General features: G+C 55.5%; 1 protein-coding gene across 2 annotated transcripts in view; it reads right to left on the reverse strand.

The window, feature by feature from the left end:
• Positions 1–16,643, reverse strand: part of LOC120542391 (tenascin-like) — a 52,585-nt gene extending 35,942 nt beyond the window's left edge. Inside the window, exons 1-7 of one of the 2 annotated variants that reach the window (XM_039774829.1) lie at positions 16,320–16,643; positions 5,108–5,653; positions 3,998–5,032; positions 3,531–3,794; positions 3,328–3,443; positions 1,142–1,295; positions 312–581 (exon numbers count right to left, since the gene is read on the reverse strand). In XM_039774829.1, coding sequence (XP_039630763.1) covers positions 312–581; positions 1,142–1,295; positions 3,328–3,443; positions 3,531–3,794; positions 3,998–5,032; positions 5,108–5,567 — 2,299 coding nt within the window. In that variant the 5' untranslated portion in view covers positions 5,568–5,653; positions 16,320–16,643. The remainder of the gene's footprint in view (positions 1–311; positions 582–1,141; positions 1,296–3,327; positions 3,444–3,530; positions 3,795–3,997; positions 5,033–5,107; positions 5,654–16,319) is intronic. The other variant, XM_039774830.1, reaches the window with a different exon arrangement.
• Positions 16,644–21,935: the final 5,292 nt, after the last annotated feature.

Here is a 21,935-nt window from a genome sequence, read left to right on the forward strand (position 1 = left end):
AAATGTAAAGGGAGTTGGCAGCACAGGGAGGCCTGTGGGTAACCGAAGGTGAGATGTCGCCCGTTATGCTGCTCATCAGAGGCAGATTGCGTACAGTATGTAGTTCAGGGGCTTAATGGCCAAACTGGGACCCCCATATCCCTGCCAGTGTTTCCATGTGCCCCTCGTATGCCTTCTAGTGTGTGTCGCTGTAAGCACCATAATGCCAACAGTGTCGTCTGACCAGGAGCTACTGCACATATGGATAGAGCGCCCCAGCGCTGCCCACCCTTCTGCCCACTGAAGTAACCGACGAGGTTTATTTTGGTCACCTGTGGTGAAAGTCCTGGAGACCGGGTCACTCGTCATGCTGCCTCGCCTGGACACCAGCGTCACTTCATATTCTGTGTCCGGCCGCAGGTTGCCAAAGCTGTACTGGCGGTCATTTGGTGACAACTCGATGCTCTTGCGCTCCGCGGGCTCGTCACTCGGTCCGTATGACAGGCTGACGCCGTCCACGTGAGCGATGGGCTTGAACCAGGTGACGATGGCCGTGGAGTCCGTCACATCTCTCACGTCGACTTTGCTCGGCGCGTCAATTCCTGCAAAGAATGCACACTGGTGAGCGGCCCGCCGAACGGCTTTCTACAGCACCGAGAGCGCCCCCCCCATGGCAGAGAAGAGTAACGAGAGAGCAGGAGATGCCAGCCCCTTTCACTCCTCACTCAGCGCCTGCCAAGTCGGGCAGCGGGCACTGTGAAAGGAGACCTCTGCTCCTGTGTGTCTGCCTCCCAGCACTGTCACCCTCAGGCGTGTTTATCAAACCAGCAGTGGTCCGCTGACCCTGCTCAACGTGGTGAACCCCCCCCCCCCACCCCACACTTTGATCTCACGGCAGTAAAACCATCACAAGGAATGTCAGGAAGGCCCCACTGTCGCTTTCCATCTGGCCTGTGGTGGGCGCCTCCGGTCTCCTTGTGTGAGGGGGCTGCAGGGGTCTCGAGCCCGCTGCCCTCCCCTCTGCTAGTCGAGGAACATGTGGAGCTGCTTATGCGGCCAAACTCCCTCCGGTTTGACTGCCTCGGAATTCTCGGCCATAAATGAGGCCCTGGGTAATCGGCCTGTTCCTCCTGCCCGGCGCTCAGCCTCCATTGGCACTCACTTGTGATGACGTTCTTGGTGGCGCCCGGTCCTCGGCTGCTGTTCTTGACCACATGGAGCGTCACCTCGTACTCCTGGCCAGGCCCCAGACCAGGCTGGATGTAGGAGGTCTCTGGACGAGTCAGGCTTTTGGTCACCTCGCCGTTCTCTTCTTTCTGAAATTGGAAAAGAAGGGCTGAGTGTGGCACCCTTGGCCGTCTCCCCGCTAACCCCCCGGCCCGGACACGGCTCAGCTGCCCTTTATGCCAGTTATGTCCGCCAGTTATGGTGGGGTGAAAAAGTATTTGACCCCCCAGACAAAGTTCACATTTCCTCTAATATTGTTCTTTAGTTTCCTACTGGTACATAAAAACGAGGGCCTCCTTGACGATACATTGGCACTAAAACATCCGTCCGTCATCCATCCGGCAATATCCTAACTACAGGGCCACGGGGGTCTGCTGCAGCCAATCCCAGCCAACACAGGGCGCAAGGCAGGAAACAAACCCCGGGCAGGGCGCCAGCCCACCACAGGGCACACACACACCCACACCAAGCACTCACTAGGGACAATTTAGGATCGCCAATGCACCGAACCTGCATGTCTTTGGACTATGGGGGGAAACGGGGGAGAACCCTGGAAGTGAACCCAGACGGGTCTCCAAACTGCGAGGCAGCAGCGCTACCCACTGTGCCACCGTGCCGCCCTCTAAAACATCCTGAAAATCAAATTTCGATAAAGAGCATATTGACTAAGTAATGGAGCCCTAATAGCTCAGAGAGCGTGGGACTGGCAACAGGGCGGTAAGGGGGATGAGGACAGTGAAGCCAGCAGTCCTCTGGCGCGTTGGGTGGTCTCGCCATTCTTAGGGACACACAACTGAGAAGGCAGGACAGGCGGGCGGCTTATCTGGTGAAACCACAAAAACTGACCAAGACAAGGGAACTTTCAACTTGTGACTGAGAAGCTTAAAGATGGCAGTGGTGCCAAGAAGACTGCCAAGCTCCTTAGCCTCAGTGTGTCCCCCGTGAAGGCCATCGCAGCGAAGTGAAGCAGCCGCCCTGTTAAAATAACAAAGAAAACGTCCAGAAAACTCGTCAGAGGAGTCCGGGCAAATACTAAGGTGCCGCTCGCCGACTATCTGCAAAGCTGGGCTACAATAGCGAAGGGCAGGCTGCATGGCACCACTAAAAACATGCCATCTGAAGCTCGACTCGAATTCGCTAACAGACATCTTGACAAGAGTCGCCCTGCGTTCTGGAGTCCTGTGCTTCGGTCTCTGGCGGATGGAAGGAAGGGCAAACCCCGTCCCTACCGTCAAGCATGGTGGGGGGGCATCATGGTTTGGGGCTGCTTCTCTAGGGCAGGCACTTGGCACCCTTGTCCGTGCTGAAGGAAGAAGGGGCAGGAAGAGGTAGATCCAGATTTTGGAAGAAACCCTTCAAGCGTCAGCCATGAAATTGGGGCTCGGACGACGCTTCAGCAGGACAGTGACCCTAAAAACACTGTGCCAACGTAACCAAAGCACGGGTCTGGAGACTCCGGATCAGAATCCGATTGAACATTTGTGGTCTCAAAATTGCAGTTCACAATTGGAAGCCTTCACACTTTGAAATGGGAACAATGGCCTCCATCCAGGTGTGCCACGCAGTTATTGGCTAGGTGTCAAGTGAAGGGGGCCATTACTTTTTCAACAGCATTTTTCACAACATGACCGTCAATTTGCATTTGTTCAGTTCACCGAGCCCTAAATGTTTCAAAATGTGTGGACAGAGAAGGAGAAGTTCACTGTGATTCTTATAGGTGGGAATGATGGAAATACGGGGGCTTTCCGGAGGGGCTCAAATACTTTTTCAGCCCACTGTATTTGGTAATGTCACCAGCCTGAGATTTTGTCACCTTAGCTAAGAGTGACCAGCGTGTCCTGCTCAGAGATCAGTCTTGGTCAAATCAGCTGAGCTGACCTTCTTCACGATGCAGGAGGAGAGCCAGGGTGACGGGACTCTGCCGCCACCACCGGTTATTGTGTACTTACTGCATGTGCAGCGAGCGCCAACCATGTGGCGACACACGTTAGAGACAGCGGGCCTCTCTGAATTAGGTGCCAGTCTCTCTGTGTGTGGCTTCCCTTATTAGTCGGGCGCGGCCCAGTGGTGCCCCAGTAAGAGTGAGCGTGTGCTCCATCCCGGATCTTGCGCCTCGCTTACTGTGTTTCTGAAAATGAGGTCCCATCCGTCAAAGTTGATCTCCAGGGGGTCCCACTGCACCTCAACTGAGGTCTCGCGTACCGATTTGAACCTCAGACCTTCGGGCTCCGGGATATCTGCAGAGAGGGAAGCAGCAGGACAAAGTGAGCATGGTGCCAGAGCCGCAGGCCCTCTAACTGCCACGTTCTGCCGACTAGACTTACGTGTGGACACGCGGGCGCTGACCGGGATGCTCTTCTGATTGTTCAGAACGGCGTAGACCTTCACCAGGTACTCAACGCCAGGCTCCAGCTCTTGTATGGTGGCAGCCCGTTTGTCCCCGGGCACTCGGAAGTCCAGCTCCAGACCCCCAACGGCAGTGGGCACGTAGGTAATCAGGTACTCGGTGACTGTCATCTCATTGTGCCATGTCAGGTTGACTGTTTCGGGAGTCACTTCTGTGACCAAGAGGTCTTTAGGAGGGGACACTGCATAAACAGAATGGGACAGGTTACTGGCCTGGACCACATAAGTAGCCCCAACCCAGACCCTAGTGCTGCCAGTCATACTGGGCTAAACTTGAGTGGACTGGCAAGTGTGAGGAGGTACCCCTGGCAGCCAAGTCTTGAGGGCCACCAGGGGGCAGCTCCTCAAATCACAATACTGGCATCTCGAGTCATGGTGTCCTTACCTTCAGCACAGCTCAGGCCAATGTAGCCTTCGTCACACACACACTGGCCGTTGACGCAGCGCCCCCTGTCGTTGCAGTTGTCGGTACAGGTCAGCTCGCCGCAGTCCTCTCCCGTGAAGCCTTCGTCGCAGACGCACTGGCCGTCGACGCAGCGCCCCCGCCCGAAGCAGTCGTTGGGGCAGGTCTTCTCGCCGCAGTCCTCGCCGGTGAAGCCAGCATGGCAGACGCATTGGCCGTCCACACATCGGCCGCGTCCCAAGCAGTCGTTGGGGCAGGTCAGCTGGCTGCAGTCTGGGCCGGTGAAGCCCTCGTCGCAGACGCACTGGCCGTCGACGCAGCGCCCCCTGTTTTGGCAGTTGTTGGGGCAGGAGAGCTCGCCGCAGTCCTCGCCGGTGAAGCCCTGATCGCAGACGCACTGGCCGTCGACGCAGCGCCCCCTGTTGTTGCAGTTGTTGGGGCAGGTGAGCTCCCCGCAGTCTTCGCCGGTGTAGCCGGCGCTGCACACGCACTGCCCGTCGACGCAAAAGCCGCGATTGTTGCAGTTGCCCGGGCAGGTCTTCTCGCCGCAGTCCTCTCCGGTGAAGCCCTCGTCGCAGAAGCACGTGCCGTTGACGCAGCGGCCGCGGTCGTAGCAGTCGTTGGGGCAGATGAGCTCGGAGCAGTCGTCTCCGGTGAAGCCCTCGTCACAGATGCACTCGTCCTCGACGCAGCGCCCGCGTCCCAGGCAGTTGTTGGGGCAGTTGGTCTGGGAGCAGTCCTCCCCGGAGAAGCCTTCGGCGCAGACGCAGACCCCCTCGACGCACTGGCCGTTCTCGCCGCAGTCCACCGGGCAGGCCTCCGTCCCGCAGTCCTCCCCGGTGAAGCCTTCGAAGCAGACGCAGCGGCCGTCCACGCAGCGGCCCTGGTCCTGGCAGTCGTTGGGGCACTCGGCCTCCGTGCAGTTGGGCCCCGTCCAGCCCGGATCACAGACGCAGCTGCAGCTCTCGGTGCTGTAGTTCCCGTGGCCATTGCAGTAGGGCTTGGTCTCCAGCGCACCTGGAAGGTGACAAGAGTGCATTAGGGAGTGAGCCCCCTCGCAAGGTTCCCAATCCCCCACCCGGTCCTCCTTACCTATGGCCGGCGTTCCGCAGCAGCCCGTGCTGCCAGCACACTGCTCCTTCAAGGCGGACACCTGGCCTTCGAGAAGTTCCAGCCGGCTCAGCAGATCCTTGATGCTGGGGAGACCCTCGCAGCCGCAGGCCTGTCGGGGAATGTTGATGCGGTGGGTGAAGACGATCTGGTTCTCCGAGTCCAGCGTGTGCTCCGTGGACTGAACCGGCGAGGCGGCTTTCGGGTTGAGATCGGTGCTGCCGGGGGAGTCGAGGTCGACGGAGCACAGGGAGCCCTGAGGAACGTTGATGTTGTACACGTGGTTGAAGACCACCGGTTGGTCCGCGTCGGGCAGGGTGACGTTCTCCGCTGTGAGGGACTCTCTTCTGTGCCGCAGGACTTTCTTGATCAGTCCGGCGTGGGCCCAGTCGAGCACGGCGACGGTAAGCAGGCATGTCAGGAGACACCTTGGCGGAGCCATACTTCTGTGAGTGGTGGAGGCTCTCCTGGGAGCGACCAGCGGCGGCTTCGGCACTCGGGCACACTCGGGGGCAGGGTGGAGGGTTCCTGAAAGATAAGGAGATGGTGACAGGGACACAGGGATAAGTGTAAGGTGAGACGGGGGGATTATAGAGGAGCTCAGGCCTTCATAGGATCGCCTTTCACGGGTGAGAGAGGGAGGAACGAACGCGTTTAAAGGCAGGGATGGAAAGAAGCGGCGCGAGACACCTGAGGAGGCGGAGCCCAGCGTCTGGGCAGGACACCTGAGGAGGCGGGGCCCAGCGTCTGGGCAGGACATCTGAGGAGGCGGAGCCCATCAGCAAGGCTCCAGACACCTGAGCTGCCAGTCTTAGGCCTGCCAATGGGTAAAGCGATTGCACTGTGCCAGGGCGGCTCGGCTCCTCATTACATCTTGATTGGATGTTCCTGTGCTCGTTCTGTTTAGTGTGCCCACCTGGCCCGGGGCTGGGGGCGTTGCTCAGGACTCCTTTTATAGCTCCCAGCAGCTGCTTTTGGAGGGCTCCCATGCGGGTTGACATCTGTTTGCCGGCTCCTGTGAGAAGACAGCAGTGGCATCGCTGCACCAGGCCGCCCTCGCCTCTGGGCGTAAAGGGGGGCTCTGAATTGAGTCATTTGTAGGTAATGAGAGGATTTGTGCCGCCGCCGCGGCAGACGTGGAGTGAAGGGGCAGATTCCTGCGTCCCTGACTGCGTGTCCAGTCTTGTGGGTGCAGTTGCCTTTGAGAGTCTCCTCGTTTTATCTTACCTCCCACCCACATGCCCAGCCTGGAGGGCCTGCTTTTCGGGAAATCGTGAGGTGGTCCTCACCTGAACTGTACCACACAGCTGTACGGGTTTACATTTGTCAGGCCTTCCTGGTGCAGACGCCATGGTGGTTTACCTCCCTGCTCCATCGACATGGGTGCAATTGTCATGCCTGTGGGTATTCATTTTCCTTTACTTTCCACATGCCAAACTCTAAATTGGCATGATGTGGGTGAGTGTGCCCAGTCCACCCGGGATTAACTCCAAGGCTGCTGGGATTGCGGTACGCAGGTTCTGAATTATGGAGGGATTCAGATTCAAGTGTAACACCACACACGTGTGACGGAGGGTGACACTAGAGAGGGTAAGGGGGCATGGAGTGGCACTCTGCGCAGAACACCCACTGGACGCCCACCCTACCTGCAAAGGGGTCTCTCATTTTATTTTTCCCTATGAGGGTCTTTTCTTTGTCTTCTTAGAGGGTCAAGGCTTGGGGGGGGGGTCTGTCAGAAGGCGGCCCACCTGGTGTGATTTTGAGCTCTGCTATTGGGTCGTGTATTTGTGTTCAGGTATCCATCCCGTTTCACGGTCCACGTCTCCTCGTGTCTCTTTTCCATCAAGCGTCCTTCGTTTCTTTATGAGATTCAAATCCTGGAGTTGTAATTTAAACTGTGACGGTGGCCAACAGGCGGGTATTAAGGACACTTTTTGGGGTCCCAGAGCACACAGGCCTGTCCTGGTCCCTAAGGCTTCCTCGCGCTCCTTACTTGTTCCTTTTTCCTTCTCCTTCTTCTTTCATTCCAAGTTTTATTTTCATGGCTTTTAGTGTTTATTTTGGGTTCATGGACTCCGGGTATCTTTTGGGCACTGAATCCAATTCCTCAATTTGCTTTCGTGCGTAACTTTGTTGTTGAAGGTGTTAAAATGTTTGTGCATCTTCTTGTCAGGTGATTGCCCCCCCACTATCCCTGCCCTCCAGAGAAGATGCCAGCCCACCCATGTCCTCCAATTGAGCGTACAGTCATGTGGAGTGCCCAGTGAGGGCAGTAATTCACATGGTGGGGAGGATTGGCACAAGCCTGGTTTAGCCCTCTGTTCATCTGGGTGGGCAGAGCTGTAGGTGGTCTTGATGGGTCATATCGATATTAAAGGATATGTTTGACGCTCCTCGTTAATCCCTCCCAATCATTTTCCCATGATGCCTGTTAGTCCTACTGGCCTGGCGTGACTTGCATTGGCAGGTCTCATGGTGGGTTTTACCACACAGCATTTAGCAAAGCTGCCCGCCCTGCTTTAGTGTCCCGCTACCTGCAGCAGTAAAACGTCAAAGTTAAAGCAAAAGGTGAGCCTGGCGCCATCGCCATCTTGCCACACTGTCGGAATGCCAGTATGAACCTCTTACGTTCTGCCTTATTCACCTGACATCACAGCCCTTACCCGTTTGGTGGTGTGACCCTGACCGAGTTAGGGTTAGAATGAACACTCGTTCATTCCTCCATTTTGTAAACATTTAAGTTTAATATTGTTGGGTGGTACCCGATTTAGGCATGTGCCAGTCTGTTGCAGGGCACACACTGTTGCACATCAAAGCTCAGCCACGCCAGGCCAATTTAGAGCTGACAGATAACGTGACATGCGTCTGTGGGATGGGAGAGGATACTGGGAGGAAGAGCAGCCATTCTAGAGATGAGACCCCAACTCTCTGGGCTGTAAAAGAGAAGGTGTACCCCAAACTGCCAACCGTGACCTAGTCCATTCTGTGCCCCTTATTGGCTAACTCTTTCTCATACCCCTTTACCTCCTATGTGTGGTGAGTGTACTGGCACAAGAACTGGTGCCATCACATCATCCAGTGAAAGCTGTACATTGCCGGTGGTTGAAGTGGCACAACGCTGTCTGTGCCAAGGACTCTGACTTGGTAGGAAGGCACTAGAGAAACGTAACTAATTGTTACTGCTGTCCTTGTCACCTTTTGGTAACTAGGCAGGGACAGAGGCTCTGCTCCTGTCTTATGGGAGCCCAGCAGTCAGGGCTGCTCTGCAGTGTCTCAGCGAGACCACCGAACATGAGGGGCCAGGTGGACCAGCAAATAAACAGGACACTGTGAGGTCAAAGCCAAGATGGTGCCCCGAAATGTGCAACCCAAGTTGTTCCCAAACCCTTGGAATCTTCACAGAACAGTTTAAACGTCAGACATTGTAAGTTCAAGTGGGTACAAGCCTGGCAGAGAACTGATGTGGCTACCAATGTGAGCGCAAAGTGGCAGTGCCCATAGGAAGACAAGATGGCATAGCGCATGTACTAAAAAATGGTCAGACACAAAATCTACTGAAAGCTGAAGGTACAACAAGCAAAATCCTGGGACAGCTGTGACAGTGGCATAAGGCGAGGGGTCCGGCTGGAAGGGCACGGCTGAGAATGGCGAGGGATCAGATAAGCAAAAGAAGGCGATGGTCACGACATCGAGGGCACAAAGGTTTAAAGTCCTGTTGATTCTGCGCAGATGCCCACTCGCCCAAGAAAGCACAAGTCCAGCGTCTCGGATCCCCGGAGTGCCGCGTCACCTTCTGCGATGCTCACGCCGTGATGACGTCACCGTGTGATAGCAGTGGCAGTGACTGGCAGTGCCACGGTGTGCTTAGCGTGGTCTTTGGTGTTTTTAGTGTGATGTTTGTTCAAAATGTTTTATTAACTTCATTCTTTGGTGGTCTTTTATTTTGCAGCTTTTTGACATTTTGTGGAATTTGTCATTTATTCTTTTAATATTCGTGATGCCAGAGCTGTGTGTGGGGGTCTCGCGCTGGTGCAGGCTGCTCGTGGTGCCCTTCTCTGGAAGTTGATTTATTTGGATCTTCTGCTTCTCTTTTGTTTCAGATTTTTCATTTTGCTTAGGGCCCTGTGGTGGGTTGGCACCCTGCCCGAGGTTTGTTCCTGCCTTGTGCCCTGTGCCCTGTGCTGGCTGGTTAGGGTATAGCGGGTTGGAAAATGGCTGACTGACTGACTGACTGACTGGCCTTTGTTAGGTTTGCGGAGCTTCGTGCTCTTTCTGCTTTTACGTCTTCATGCAGCTGACAGAGTGAGGTTGGGGGGGTGCACCCGCCAGACCACCTGGATTGAGACCCGACACCTCTAAGGTTATCGTTAAAGCTAAGCGGGCAGCGGACGACGCAAACAGCATCTGTCACTCGTGACTTTTGTGTCACCAAAGGAGTCGATTTGACAGCATTTGGTGTTTTCAGCGTACGGCTGGGTGACGAGACGAGGACGTCGTGACTGAGAGTTTCACAGTCGCCTGTTCTATCACATGCTTTGTTATCCGTGTGGAGACACCACACGCCCCACGGGGTCTGTCACTTTGAACCCTCTATGTCCTAACACAGGGTCACGGGGGTCTGCTGGAGTGCAGGGTGCAATGAAGGAACAAAACCCGGGCAGGGCGCCAGGGACAATTTAGGGTCACCAATGCACCCAACCTGCATGTCTTTGGACGGTGGGAGAACATGCCAAGTCACGAACCCGGGTCTCCTGACTGCATGGCAGCAGTGCCACCACTGCGCCACCGTGCCGCTGTCACTTTGAACGGGTATTTCATTTCTAGCTGGCCAGTTGTACTTTTCTCACTTTTGGGCCTGGGGTTTGAATGCCTCCCCTCTCCCAAGTCGGTCTTTTAGGCCTACTTGAGGATTCGGGCCTTTTTAGAAGCTTGGCCTTTGTAGAGTTAGTGGTGTGGCTGCCCGAGTTTGGGGGGTCAGCATGCTGGACAAGCGCAGCTTTCAGAGGACTCTGAGGGTCCCCAACTGCGTCGCTAACAACCGAAGACCTGAAAACCCCTTAATATGGGGGTACACAGCAAAGGCCTACCAAAGTAACAAGCGGAGTGGGCACACTCCCAGAATCCCCCGTGTCTACACCTGGCCCTGTGACCCTGTGGCAGACGTCACCTCCGTGGGGCAGAGGGACGCCAGGTGACCATTTGAACCAGCCCAACCCGAGCTGCAGTGCTTTAAAATGACGAGAGCCCCGTAGCCAGCAAGCCTCTGATGAATCTCTGACAAGGAGTTTGTTGCGGTGGCATTGCCAGTGCGGGGGCAGTGCCATTCACTGTCGTGCAGTAAAGCTGTTTTTTGAATTTGCCAAATTCGCCTTCCTCTTCACAGCTGAGGTGCGAGCGCGGCTTCGATTCTTAACTCTCTGCGTCTCTGCGCTGCTGAAAACCGACTCCTTGCTACTGGACGGTGGCACCGCCATCTCGACTGTCTGGGCTGTGGGTGGCACCTGAGCTTCCGTGGGACACAGGACCCCCTGAGCCTGGTGATATTCAGGACACACGCTGGGCCAGTTTAAGATTAAGAGTTGGATGTGTGCGGAGGGCAGTAAACCTGGAGAAGGAGCCACCCAGACATAACCCGTGCCGCTGTGCCCATGTGCTGCCCTCTTTCTCCTTTTGATCGTGTAAATGGTATCAGCACGTTTAGTCTGATGTTCCCTCTGTTTTCATCTGCCATGCCATCTTCCTGTGCCCCCATGTTAATTCATGTGTGTGATGTCTGCCCGCCGGTAGCCTGCACTGTTGTTCTACTGGTATTAGATGCCATGCCACTGTATTCCTGTGTGATAACAAAGGCTGACTAATGATCTCATTTTGAGGCTTGGCACCTCTTCACACTTGGGGAGCCTTGACCCGCTGTGTTTAGTCGCCAGGCAGGCCTGCTCTTTTCTTAGGATGTGTTTCAGTGCCACTCGGGCACATTCCAGAGGGGCGTGGCGGCATAACGCCAGGTGTCTCCTCAGTACCGTTCGACGTTACTGGCCTGGCCTGACCAACCATTAGGGTGGTGGCGGGTGAGAGGACACCGGACTGGCTGCTTACTCCCCCTGGGGGTCCCCCCCATCATTCACAGTGAGGTGCGGGGCATTGTGATTCATGGTCCAGTCCTGACGGCTGGATGGCAGAGATTAGGCCGATGAATCACTGGCAAATTGCAGAGGAGCGCCCGCCCGCCTGCCCGCCCGTCGACTTAGCGCTGCTTGGCTGAGCTCGTTTCTCATTACTTACCATGTCAAAGGAGGCGGCCGCGGCGGACGAGACGCTCATTTTTGGATCATCATTTTCTGCTCCTCTGGTCAATCATCAGTGAGCTGAATGGAATGAGCCCCTCAGTGTGACATTGGGACAGAAGTGGGGGCTGGGGGGCTCATTATTCACACACACACACACACAAACACACACACTCTTCTAGATCCTTCCTTCCAGGCGCTGCTGGTTAAAGCTCAGAGGGATACGGTGACACTTGAGGGGGGCACATCTTGGCTCACTCGCAGCCCCCAGAGTCCGACAGGCAGCTGTGTGACATCGTCTCAAGTGCAGCTGGGACTCGGGCCGTCAGTGCCACTGGGGCCATCGCTGTGCCATTTCAGGGTTAACTCGACTCGGCTGCCTCAGGCTCATAAATATAGGCCACCGTTCAAATTAGCACCCTCGTGCGGCACTGGTGGGCACAGGAAGAGGATGCTGCCTGCCAAGGAGATGAAAGTGGGTAGGGAAGAGACGTGCATGTGTGTCATCTCCTTCTCTTCTCTGTCACTTTAGTGGCTGTCCTCCGAGCGCGTCCAGGTGGGCCGGGGGGCACTGCCAGTTGCTTTGCGCTGCGCGCTTCACAATGGGCAGAGGGACAGCGACTCGTGGGTATAACGTCTGGTGGCCACTGCCAGCGGCCTGTGCCCACTAGATGTCCCAAACATGCAAGCTGCCACGTAAAGAACGGTAAGAAGCGGGCGAGGGAGCCTCTCTGCACTCCCAGGCTGCGTTTCTGCTGACGCGCAAACTTCCCGTCCCAGCCTAATAACTTCATTCCTGAGTCCCTGACTTTTCCACTCGCCGCCGCCGCATATTGCAAACAGCTTTCCGTTTAATTGCTTCCCCGGGATTTTTTGCTTGGCAGATGGCGGCCTTTTCTGCTCCCTGCGTCTGTTCGGCTTGTGAGTAAAAGCTCTGGTGAGCCACGGCTGCGGGGGAAGTGTGGAGTGCGACCGTCGCCCTGCTTCTGCCCGTCTGCCCGTCTGTCTGTCTGTCTGTGTCCCTCCTCCTCCTCCTCTCTTTATTCTTTGTCTCCCTCGTCCGTCTCAGGATGTCATTTTTTCCCTCTGTCTCTCTTGCTTGTGTTCTCTGCTCTTGTGTGCCCGACTCTTTGTTGTCTGTTCAAGGTTGGATGCCCCCTTTGGCATTCCCCGTGTACCCCAAACTCATATCCTGCACATTGAGACTCGGGAGGGATGAAGTTCTACAAACATCTGATGGTGGTATCGGGTGCCAAGCCATCCTGGTGGCACCCACAACTCCCTTCACGTGACATCTCAGCCACTCCATGTGTGGCCCATATGGCCCTTCATGTGTCACACGCTACATGTATGATCTTTGACGTTTCAGAAGTCACCTTAGTCGCTTTATGTGCCCCTGAGTCCTTCACGTGTCACACCTACGATAAAACACGTAAGAGTGCCAACTAACATCTGACACTATGTAGATCATGCCTGGCACTCCACACGTCACATCAGTCCCTTTAGGTGACTTGTACCACTCGAAACAGTCACCAAGATAAAGACGTCACACAAAGTGGTCATCGAAATTCAAAATGCCAACCACAAACTCAAAAGAAGAAGTATGCCCCTGGTGCCCGCACCACCAAAGGGAGTCAATGCTTTGAAACATCCACAATCTCGGACTCCAGGAAGTACAAGACAGTGCCCCGCAACTGGCACTGCACACTCCCACTACCCAAACATGGCACTGTTGGAGCAGAGGTCACAAAATGACGACTCCCATAATAAACCCAATATGGCGTCCTGAAGGACATGAAGAAGATCTGTGGAAACCATTAGAGTCGCCGAAGATGGAGCAAATCACAAACAAATGAACAAAAACACGTAGGAGAGGGCAGCACTGCCCGACAGTCACACGGGCATCTCTCAGCCCTGCCCCTCCCTATGTGCCACTTTAGGTGCTCAAAGCCCCCTTCACCTAATGCAGTTACAAAGTCCAGCTCACAACACGGACCCTCCACGTGCCACATTCAACATCAAACACGTCAGAGAGTGCCAGCTGTGCCCAAGTCATCTCTAACTACATGGGGAACATCTGGCTCGCCTCGTGTCACACTTCACATGTCACCTCTAACATACAACATGTCAAAGTGCGTCATATAATCTGTGACAACACAAGGGTCATATCTCTGTATTGCCACCCCAGCCCCTTTTGATGGCACTCGCCCTGTCGACATGCCACAGTCCACCAGTTGTCTAAAAGCACGTGCCACTACCTGCAACCTCAGAAGCTGTCTGCTTGTGTCACGCCGTGCCCGCCATGTGTCATGCCCATCACCCCAGGAGGGATTGTATTGCGCCAACCAAACGGCACGTCAAGTCAGGTGCTGTATATCAGGTGAGACAAGACGCCACAGGTATCGCATGGCACGCCGGGCACTTACTTATATAACAGACACCACCATGCGCAGCGTGCAAGAGCAGCGGTGAGCGGTACAATGGAGCGTCACCTCACCCGTGACATATAACCTCACTGCCATCCAGAGCAGCAGTCCCTTTATGAAGTGTAGCACACCGAGCCCTTGGCGGGTCACCCTTAACGTGTATGGGCACGAGACCAGTCGCTCCAATGCCATTCCCTGACGTGATGCTTATGTGCGACCCGCTCACCTGACCGAGCGGGTATCCACACCCTTCATCAGAAGGAGGCCTTCACCCTTATGAAGCCGTCACTGCGCTCAGCCCTTTATGCAGCCTGGCACACTTTGGATCTGCACGGGCACCTGGTGGCAACAGACCCTTCAGGTATTGCCTAATGGCTATGGAGTTACTGCTGCTGGGCTCAGATATCAGCCTGGCGCTTTCTGTGCATGTTCTCCCTGTGCCCATGTGAATCCTCCAGACATGCAAGTTTAGCGAGTGTGCACTGAGATGGACTGGCACCCCATCCGGTGTTGGCTCCCGCCTTGTGCTAAGGATGGCAATGAGCGAGTGTGCCACCATCCTAAACTGGAGTAAGCAGTACCAGAGCGGCCATTTCAGCTACAGTACCTACCGCACTACTGGCAGGTGACATCTGAAATGCTGGCAGCTGCCAGTTTCACAAGGCGCCTGTCCTGTAAGGCGCCAGCCCCTCGTGTGCCCTATCAGATGTTACACGTGTCGTAATAATCAGGCGGCGCTCTGTAATTGTACAGCATAGGACACCGTCAGCCGAAACCGCAGAGGGCCTTCGATTAGGGTACAGCGCCCGACTCCGCACGTGTGACACCTCTGCATGTTGTCACTCCTGTCCCCGGGCCACCTTCCTGTCCTTTGCCTCCATCTCCGCAGACTTGAGGATGCCGTAGTCGAGTGGACCTTATGTGTGGCCAGCTTGTGAGCCGAGTGACGGTCACAAGCATCCTGGCGTGTGTGAGGTACGTGTGCCGCGCCCCAGGACCACCTCCCACGAGGCCTGTCCCGCTTTAGCTGTGCCCACTGGGAGTTGAGGGATTTGCTCGCCGTCTCCCAAGACGAGTGCCGACAGCGGCTGACCGGCTTTGTCATCCGATACGTTGCCATTTTGGGTTTTTAGAGCTGAAACTTGAAGAAGCCCCTGGAGTGAGAAGAAAGGCTCTTTCATGTGCGGCCCCCCTGCCCCCTCAACGAGAGCGCCTGGCTTCTGCTGAAACGCTCAATTTCCCTTTCTAAATGCGCCCTCTCAATGCTGCTGGCCGCAGAGGAAGCCACATTTGTTACTCATTATATCGGTGGCGCTCCAGCCCCTCGACTCGTCCCCTCCCACCGTGAGCTGTCTGCCCGAGTCGTGAGTGCCAGCAGTAGAAATGCTGAAAGATGGGCACCGACGTGCATGTGAGACAAAGCGAGAGCGGGTCAAGACGTGCCACCCGAGCGCAGAGCGGACAGACTGCGGCGGCTCACCTGGATTACCGCGCTCAGCTGCTGTTCTCCTCCCTCCCGTCCCTGCGCCCGCTCCTGTGCCCGCTCCTGCGCTGCCTGCCTGCCTTTGTTGCTCATTTCAGGTGTTCGCCGGCTGCTCCTCTTTCTGCACAGGTGTGCGCTCTACGTTGGGTTTCTGTGCTTTGTCTGTTCTGCAAGGCGCTATACAGCATATAAGACCGTGATGCGGACCCCCTGTCTCTCCTGCACATTCACGGATGGACTGGTGGTCCCCATCTCTTCTGCAGACAATTCAGCTTCACCTCTGGCCAGCCTTGGGCTTTATTATGGGTGACGCATGGTTTGGGTGATGTGGGTGGGCTGCCCTGCCAGGTAAGAGTCCAGCTTTCTGAAATAGGCCGTAGGGTTGGGGGTAGCTCATCACATGTGTTTGGTGGGCAAATGCCTCTCAAGTCTAAAAATACAGACGCCCATGCCAAGTAGCCAATAGCAAGGCGGGTCAGAGGGCACCTCTGCTCACATTCTTTCAGTCCATACGTTCTGCTTGACCCCGTCAGACGGCCGCAGGGCGGGCAGACAGCTGACGCTTTCTTGCCTGAAAGTGATGGAAATGGGCAGAGTGCCTAATGCCACCATATTGATGGCGGGGCTTTGGACCCCTTGGACAGACAGACCGAAGGGTACCACCATCCAATCAATACATTTAGGTCAATGGGATTGGCTAACCCCATAGCAGTGGCCCGATGTGACCCCACTACCGAGACGAACACCGCATCGATATCCTGGCACTGCCATCGGCCCCATTAGAGTACTCTATGTGTGTTTGCCCTGTTGGTTAACGAACTTTGAGACACCATCAAGAAAAGAGACCACTTGGGTCTACGAACGGGGGGCACACAAAGCCATAGAAGAGACAACAGAGACAAAACGAGAGCCAGAGAGAGTCAGGCAGCGTGCATTCAGCACTAATCCCCCCGCTGGCACACAAAAGAGCACCCCCCGCCCCGAACGAGAGCCGCACTCACCTGAACTCGCCTCAGAGGTAGCAGTGCTGGTCCCAGCTCCGATCCCGACTCCAAGCAGTGGGCTTCCGAACACGGCAAGTGGAATGGCACGGAGGAAAGGCGTTCTGTAATGAGCCGCTTCGGGGGTCAGGACTGCATGACTGCAAGGGGGTGAGTGACAGCGGAATCCCTTTTGTGAGGACGGCTGAGTCCACCTAGCCACTTTATATAGCCCCCTCCTGATTGTGCGCTCAGGCTTGGCAGGGGCTCTGTAATGGGATGCCTTCAGGCTGACTCGCTCGCCCGCCCGCTCGCTCCCTGTCTCTCTCTCTCTCTCTCTCTCGCCCGCCCGCTCCCTCTCTCTCTCTCTCTCTCTCTCCCTCGCTCGCTCGCTCGCTCGCTCGCTGGCTGCTGAAGCCCCTCGCAGTTCTGCTGACTTTCGCTCGGGGAAGAAACAATAAAAGGCAAATTAACATACCATGTAAGGCAGAAGAAGCAGCCGGAGGGCCGAGGTGGCTCGGGGTGTCAGACTGGAGCAGACACTGCCAATTTAAGCTGACCCCTGTCACACCAGGGAGGCAAGCGTCCATCCAGAGCAATCAGATGGAAAAACAAAAAAAAAACACAGCAAGACGGGACGACACTGAAAAAAGTCATCCTGTGCTGACTGTCACAAGGCCACCACCAGCCGAGTGATGTGACGTCCATGTGGCTCTGCTGCAGAGTCACTGAGCTGTATGGAGGATCGGTGAGAATACTCTCTCATGGGCCCACCTGTCTGGACGGTACAGAGAGTTGGCTGACCCCCACTGTGACTCTGGTCAGTGCAGATACCCCACTAGTGACCCCCACTGTGACTTTGCTCAGTGCAAATACCCCACTAGTGACCCCCACTGTGACTCTGGTCAGTGCAGATACCCCACTAGTGACCCCCACTGTGACTCTGGTCAGTGCAGATACCCCACTAGTGACCATCACTGTGACTCTGGTCAGTACAGATACCCCACTAGTGACCATCACTGTGACTCAGGCCAGTGCAGATACCCCACTAGTGACCATCACTGTGACTCTGGTCAGTGCAGATACCCCACTAGTGACCCCCAAAGTTACTCTGGTCAGTGCAGATACCCCACTAGTGACGCGCAAAGTGACTCTGGTCAGTGCAGATACCCCACTAGTGACCATCACTGTGACTCAGGCCAGTGCAGATACCCCACTAGTGACCATCACTGTGACTCAGGACAGTGCAGATACCCCACTAGTGACCATCACTGTGACTCAGGCCAGTGCAGATACCCCACTAGTGACCATCACTGTGACTCTGGTCAGTGCAGATACCCCACTAGTGACCATCACTGTGACTCTGGTCAGTGCAGATACCCCACTAGTGACCATCACTGTGACTCTAGTCAGTGCAGATACCCCACTAGTGACCCCCACTGTGACTCTGGTCAGTGCAGATACCCTTTGAGTGACTGGCCCATACATCCAGATATTCCAGACCACCAGCTGACCCCCCAGTAGTGTGTTGGTGACCCTTATCTTCAGATAGCCCACTGACCCCCAGTAGTGTGTGACTAAGCCAAGGCTCCAGTCAGTAGCGCTGCCCCACTCGCAGCCCACCCCTTCAGTTTGCTTCCTGAGGGTGAGCCCCCTGTTGTCCGGTCCTGGGACCACCCCCAATCCATGTCTTTTCTTTTCCGTCATATTAAGCAACGTCACAAAAATGGAATGTTAGTCTTTATGAATGGATGACAGTCTTCACCAGGCATTTACAAGGATGCCAGGCTGCCCCCTGAGATGCATTTTACAGCCAGTTTGGCTGCCAGCTTGCTGTGGCACAGCAAATTAAAGAGCCCCTGTTTCCCTCTGGTGCTCCCCCAGGAAATTCGAACGCAGATCCGCTGTGAGAGAAATTCGACCGCATTTAATAAAAGGGGATCAGTGGAGAAAACGTCAGAGCTGATTACTGAGCACAGGGTCCGCTAGCGGGGGTCTCGTGCCACCCTGGGCAAGGCACACAAATATGCCTGTCCATAATTTCGAGGTCTGGAGTGAAGTGGGCAGTGGGAGAAGACAGGCAGTAAAGGGGCGCTGGCACTGAAAGAACACTCTAGACATGAGGTGGGGTGCCCATTCAGTCCACAGGGAGAGAGCTGGCAGAAGAAACAAGACGGGACTACTTGGCACAGTGAGCACACCAAGGTGGGTGGTCTTGGGATTTGATCTGATGGATGATTGGGTGGAGCGGGTGTTGGCCATCTTCAGACCCCCTGCCGTGTGTCCACTTGGGCCTTCATCACCTCATGTGTCGCTCCTTGGGAGGTCAGCGAGCGGGTGACGTGAGTGGCACTCCATCTGCTCTGCCGCCACCGTATCAGGCCCATACGTATGTTGGTGGACTCGCACACACGATTTCTCGGCTCCATTCGTTCCGTCTTTCTGGCACTCGATCATTCAGGATGCAGGGTGGGAGTGCGGAGGTCGAGGTTTGCCTTCCTCTGAGAGCTCAGCGGTGGAGAGCACAAGGTCAGAATTCCTGTCCCGTGACGACATGAACCTTAGACCCCGAGACACACCAGAGAGTTTAGTCCTGTGAAAACATGAGAGCAGGACCCCCGTTGTGCAGTGCCCCTCGGAGGGAGGCCAGGTGGAGATTGTCAAAGTAGGAAACCTGATCCCGATTTAATCCCAAGTCTGCGCTGTCACTCAGACCTCGGTGACCTTTCACCTCCGGCCATTTACTCCTGAAGGATCAGGACAAAGAGCAGCACTCAATGTTAAGGTTACCGTCCAAATGTCTGCTGTCCTCCTCCTCCTCCTCTGCCGCCGTGGGCACTAGCCGTAAAGTTAACCCCAAGAGCCGTGGACGTGATGGACACCTCGGTCAGGCGGAATTTGAGGTCGAGGCGACTCGCATGTGAAGAGAAAATGGTTAGAAAATCCGCCTGCTTGCCTTCTGCTCAGTTTGGTGGGGGGTTGGGGGGCCTCAATGAGACCCCCGTGTCCCCCTTTATCAGTGGCTCAGCAGCTGGCGCTTGTCATCGAAGGGCAATTTAATTCTCTTTGAGGTATTATAGATGGGAGATAACCAGTGGAGACTGGTGGACCGGCGGCCTGAGGAGTGCGCCACCTGTCTGTTGGCACGACGTGGTGTTGTAGGCAGAGCGAGGTGGATGGGCACCTCTCGTAGTGGTCCTGCAGCCCTCTGATTGACCCCTTGTGTTCCCATTGTCTGTTTGTTTGAATTAGCATGACGCTACCCGTCCTGGTGTGTTTGTCACTTTCTGTGCCTTTAATTCTACATTCTGTCATCGGCTCTGCAGGCTTCCATCAGCACAGACGCTAAAGAAAGAAGGGGGGGCTCAAAAGAGACCACCGGGACAAAGTGTGCCAGGTTAGTCGTTGAGCCACCAAAACACACAGACATACGTGAAACTGGAGAGAAACACTCCGTGACACCAAACTGCCAGGTCTACACACAGTGCACACAGATGGACTGGCACACCCACATCAGCGGGCACAGACATACAAGACACAGACTTGGACACGTAACCCACCATCTCCTACACCAGGGCACTCGCAGACATCAGACTTTACACACACACAGACACACTGACTTTGATACAGTGTGTGCGTGTGTCTCTCGATGCCCGCTTGTCTTCTGACACACACATGTGCACACGTTACACTCTGCCCTCCCCCCGATTGAAGTGTGCCCGCCGCTCTAATTAAATCGCGCTCGCTCCCTGCAGCCCCTCTCCTGCGCTGCTCTCTAATTACGTCGTTCCCGGGCCTCATTAGTACCTCAGCGGCTCTTTCACACCTTCCTGGCAGAGGAGAGGAGAGCGTGGCACTGCCGACAGGAGGACACCTCATCCTTGTCAAGACGAAGATGTCTGAAGTGCCACTCCGCCTGATTAGCAGAGCAGCCTAATGAGGAGGAGACTCTTTTGGAGATGTAGTGCCTTTGGTGGCAGACCTGTCACTCGTTACCATCAGATGTGGCTAAGCTGGGGTCAGTGGTGAGGCCAGTGGCACTGAGCTTGGCGAGTCGGTCGGTCGGTTGGTCAGTCAGGCCGAGTCTCCAGCGGCTTTCCCCCTCGTTGTCACATCATGATTGTACAGCATCGCCAGTCTCCAAGTATATAAGACAGCCACAGAGGTGGCACCAGTGACACAAATGGTGCATTGAGACTTCCTGGCGCTGGACAGCTGGCTGGACCGCCTCACCTCTGCTCCTCTGCCACCCCCCACCCGTGTTTTTGGATGTCTATTTCTGACGTTGTGTTTTGCTAAAGCATCAAGACAGGAGTCCTCAGGAAGCGAGCGCCCATCACGTGGGTAGAGACGTCTTCCAATGTGTGAAGGAGACACTAAGCAGAGCCCGCTCGGAGCTTGTCTTTGTAAACATGAGCAAATATGGGCAAGAACACAGAGAGAGGACGGTGCCAGCGGGCAGAGGTGGAGGAGGAAGTTGTGTGCCTTCACCCCTCAGCTCCATCATCCAGCCAGCCCCTCGCGCGTCTCAAGTCTGGTGCCAGGGTGGCACATACTGTAGGCTCGCTCGCTCGCTCGCCCGCCCGCCCGCTCCCTGGTGCCAGGCTTTCTTCACACGTTTGATTGCTCATTTGCTCGTAGGCCTCGCTGCTCCTCTCCGGCTGGGTGACATCTGACTGTCCTCAGAGCCGAGTGAGGAATTGACGACGGGGACCTGAGGTCTGAGGTGAGAAGGCGGGGGGCTCTGGATGTGTGTCTGTTGAGGCTGTGACCTCGGGCAGAGCCCCCCATCTCCGGCCGCCTGCTGCTCCTCGCTTTGTGCGCTGTTCTCGGCCCCCGGGCTCCGTTTATCATTTTTATTTCCAGTTCTCTTCAGATGACTTTCATTTCGCTCCAGCCTGAGATTGTGATAAATCTCGCCCCCCGGTAATGGGATCTCCTCCGTGCGCTGGAGGGTCTTAAATCTCATCGGGGCCTGCGCTTTATCCGTTTATTCCGTGTGAGTGATGTTGCTCTCACCTGCAGTTTTATTACAAATGCATTATTGAGGGTTTCAGGCCGAGGGGCCACGGCTGGCGAGGGTCCCCTGCCCCCAGTACCCATTGGCTGCCAGAGTCGGATTAAGTGCATGTTGTGCCACTGTGGTTTGGATGCCACTCTAAAAGTCTTCTTCAGCGCGTCTCCTTCACCATCCGGCCCCCCGGGGTGTGAAATCCGTGAGGGGATTGTGGGCTGCTAATTTTATATGGTGCCTTTCACAGGAGCGCAGCGCCAAGTCATCGGGGGTTTGGGAGTGACAAACAGGAGGTCTCGGGGGTGCAGTGCAAGCTCGTTTAGATTGTTGAGCGCTTTGTTGGGCATCGTGGGCATGGCTTTACGCCACCCTGTTGGCTCATTCGTAATTAGATGATCATTACACGCAATGAGCCCATTTTCAGTGTCTGTGGATATCTTTTATTTTTCTCTGTCGTTATGACAGTGACGTCACCGTACTGCCATTTTGTCTGCGCCTTGACGTGCGCCAGCTGCCATTTTGGGTACCTTCAGGTGGCTGTGTTGTCATTGGAGATATGGTGACGTGGCTGGCATGTGGCTCCCAGAAGTCACACTGCGTGATGCACCCAAGATGGCCACGAG

This window comes from Polypterus senegalus, chromosome 13, assembly GCF_016835505.1.
Source record: "Polypterus senegalus isolate Bchr_013 chromosome 13, ASM1683550v1, whole genome shotgun sequence".
Classification (NCBI taxonomy): domain Eukaryota; kingdom Metazoa; phylum Chordata; class Cladistia; order Polypteriformes; family Polypteridae; genus Polypterus; species Polypterus senegalus.